The sequence below is a fragment of the Geospiza fortis genome, unplaced genomic scaffold (genome assembly GCF_000277835.1).
Source record: "Geospiza fortis unplaced genomic scaffold, GeoFor_1.0 scaffold53, whole genome shotgun sequence".
Taxonomy (NCBI): domain Eukaryota; kingdom Metazoa; phylum Chordata; class Aves; order Passeriformes; family Thraupidae; genus Geospiza; species Geospiza fortis.
The window spans coordinates 2,520,446-2,523,687 of NW_005054305.1; the positions used below are offsets into that span (position 1 = coordinate 2,520,446).

Consider the following 3,242-nt stretch of genomic DNA (forward strand, 5'->3'; position numbering starts at 1 on the left):
CCTGTACAATCCAGACCACTGAGGATCTGTTCAGTAAAACACTAAGTGCTCTGTAGAGATACTGAGTGCTTCAGACTGTCACAGACATGCTTTTTGATGCTTAGTGAGATTGGACCACTGCATTAGCTCCACTAACAATGGATCCATTATTTAAAGTCCTCCTCCCTCCTTCTCCCTCAACCCAGGAACAGCATTAAATACCATGTATGAAGGGAAGGGTCTTTGTTTACAAAGTAGAGGTAATAAAGAGCTGACTTCTACTGGTTTGTTTCTTACCAATCTAGACAGTGCCCTGGAGCCAGCATAAATAATGCCCACAAAAAGTACTGATGCAGGAAGCCATGACAGGATTTCAGACCTGTGAAAGCAATTAAAATCCCATTATTTCACCACATTCTGTTTACAAACAAAAAGCAACAGTTGCTTGCAATGAATGCAATAATACATACATATGTACATTAATTTCAAACATGTGCATGTTAAAGTCAGTATCAGATTGCTCAGTATTCTTCCCATTTACTAAGGAGTCCAAATTAGAAATTATTCATTTTGTCTAATCCAAGAGAGGAACTAACTGCAGATATATTTTTGTTTTACTCTTTTCCTGGCTCCTCTGCCTCCAAAATAATGTTGTTTTTTGGTTTTTTTCCTCCCTTAGAAATTACTCCCATTGGTGTTAAAGGAAAGACATTTCAACTAATTTCCTTGATGTTCTGTGAAAGGAACAAAACCTGACAAATGAAGGCATAAAATGGCTCACTTGCACAGACAGCACACATTTTCACTATCTACAAATATACTGGGCCACCCACACATTCATTTCTCAGCCAGATTTACAAAGAGATTCTTCCTAAAGATCAGATTGTCTCTGTGGAAGCCTATCTCTTGAGATTTCCTAATCATATTCCTTTGACTAAGCCAAACTCCTAGAGGCAGTTTGACAACTAATGGAGGAATGAAGTCATCAGATTGATCTGATTAATTTTTTTTTAGCCACGGTTACGGTTACAGTAGGGTCAGGTTTCAGTTCTGAGAAGGGGCTTCAGAATTTGCACTTCTCCTATTTTTGATCTTGTTACTTAAGGGAAGAAAGGGATAGGGTAGGTGGTAAATTTCAGAGAGAATAATGTAAGATTTTTGGCAAGGGAAGAAAGCAGTAGCTGTGAGGTAAAGGCCTGAATTGAGGGCTTCCCAGGACTGAAAACATGGCTGCCCTATTCACTCTTCTCAACCTTGGAATTAAAGTGGAGAAAATGTTAATGGGCAGTGCTGCTTCTCAAAACAAAGCTAAACTGCTTGTTCTCAAATCAAAACCAAACTCCTTAGTTTGCATTACACTTCCAATTAACATGTACAACTTGAACGTAATTGTAGATACTGGGACACCAGCACATTTCATGGAACACAAGAAAACAGACCACTAAACAATGAAATCAGAACAGCACGAATAAAGATAAAACATGCACAAAGATTCATGTAATCACAGACAAGGGAAAAACCATAAATATCACATTTCCTCTGTTATTATACATGTAATTTTCCAAGACAACAAAAACCCAGGGTCAGAAAAATAATGTTTAGATCCTTTAACTGGCATAAATATTTGCCCTGGGTTTTCTTGACTGGTCTCCATAAATTCTTATAAAAACACTGTTCCTTTTGAGGTTATTGACTTCAACTGGAATCTCATCAAGTCCAAGATCTAATACTGTCATACCTCATTACCAATGAATTCACATCAGACACCAACAAAAATACCCCTGCACTATGGGAACAGCAAGAAATTGAAGAAAGGGGGAGGGAAGAAAAGAAAGTGGCTCTGGGAAGATAAAAGGAACACACGATAAAAACCAAATTTTCATTTAGAACATAAAAATACCACTCTTTCATGTTCACCACCACTAAATTGTAGGAATCCCAAATATGTCTTCATCTCCAATGTAATTCTGCGAAGTGCAATGGAAAAGGACTTCAGATGCTTTTTCCATGATGTAAGGGTAGAATTTTATGCTGCCAAGTGGGAATTTCAGGATTGAAAAAGAATGCACGGATGTTTGATGTAACGTGTCAGCATCAACAATCTGTCTTGTATGTAAACCAATTAGCAGCTTCTCCTGTTGGCAACACACTGATGTACATGCAAAGTAGGAAGAGAACTGATGAGTGTGTGGTTGTTGTAGGGCTAAATCCAAATCCCATGATAGGCAATGGGTAGGTTCCCCCAAACAACACTTAAAGAAAGGCTCTGAGCTGCTGCTTAGCTATGGGGGAAATGCAGCACTACAAGAAATGCCAATCAGAACAATCAGACTTATGTGCCTACAAGGATTAGGCAGAAGCTGGGCAGCAGACTGGAAGCATTAGGCAGATGCTGCACATTCCTCTGTGCTTCACAGAGCCCTTGTTTTGGATTAAAAAAAAGCTTTGCAGACAGTCAACATTTGCTGTAAAGAAGCAAAGAGAGAAAGTTCCTTATAGTATGTCCTGGGGGGAAGCAGAGGCAAAGCAGGTTATCCATAAAACCTGAGTGAGATTTCTCCAAATAAGTTTTTATTAGGTCTTTATAGCGAGGTTAGTATTCTGGACTTTAGACAAAGGGCAATGATGTCTATGTAATAACTTAATTCTGCTGAGACACTTTGGGATAACATGAACTGGCTCAGAAAGTATATGAGATCAGTCCACGTGACAGAAAAATCGAGACTTTGTGGACATAAACAAACAAATGGGTGCCAGTTTATTATTTGAAGCATTTGAGACTGAAGACTGGCTATGATACTCCTAAGTATCCTACACATAGACAAAACCCTCCCCTCCCCTGATAGATTCAGAGACAGATATTTTGCAAGGGGGGACGGAAATGTCCATATCCCAGTAGTAGCATTAAAATCACCTTTGCATGTTATATTTGTTTGTTTGTTTGTTTGCTGGTGAGATTTTTCTTGGTAATGCTTTAGAGGTTTAGAGGGTTCCCATGTTAGGGTTTTCAGGCTGCTTTTTGTTTTGGCTTTGATTTTTTTTTTTTTTTAATACTGGAGATGTTACAAATCTACCTCTGCAAAGCAATAAAGCATGTGCCTAATCTTTGTGAAGAAAGGCAGGTTTAAACTCATGCTTAAATAGCTGGATGAATTATAGCCAAAACATGTAAATTAATTCTGCTTGTTCCATTCAGTTTATTCTAGAACAGGTATTCTGTATTAATCAAGATAACAAAGAGGTTTCTCAGGAGAGATTTCAGC

General features: G+C 38.3%; 1 protein-coding gene across 1 annotated transcript in view; it reads right to left on the bottom strand.

Moving 5' to 3' along the window:
* Window positions 1-3,242, bottom strand: part of TMEM241 (transmembrane protein 241) — a 50,934-nt gene that overhangs the window by 44,297 nt on the left and 3,395 nt on the right. Inside the window, exon 3 of the mRNA XM_005418285.3 lies at window positions 277-358. Coding sequence (XP_005418342.1) covers window positions 277-358 — 82 coding nt within the window. The remainder of the gene's footprint in view (window positions 1-276; window positions 359-3,242) is intronic.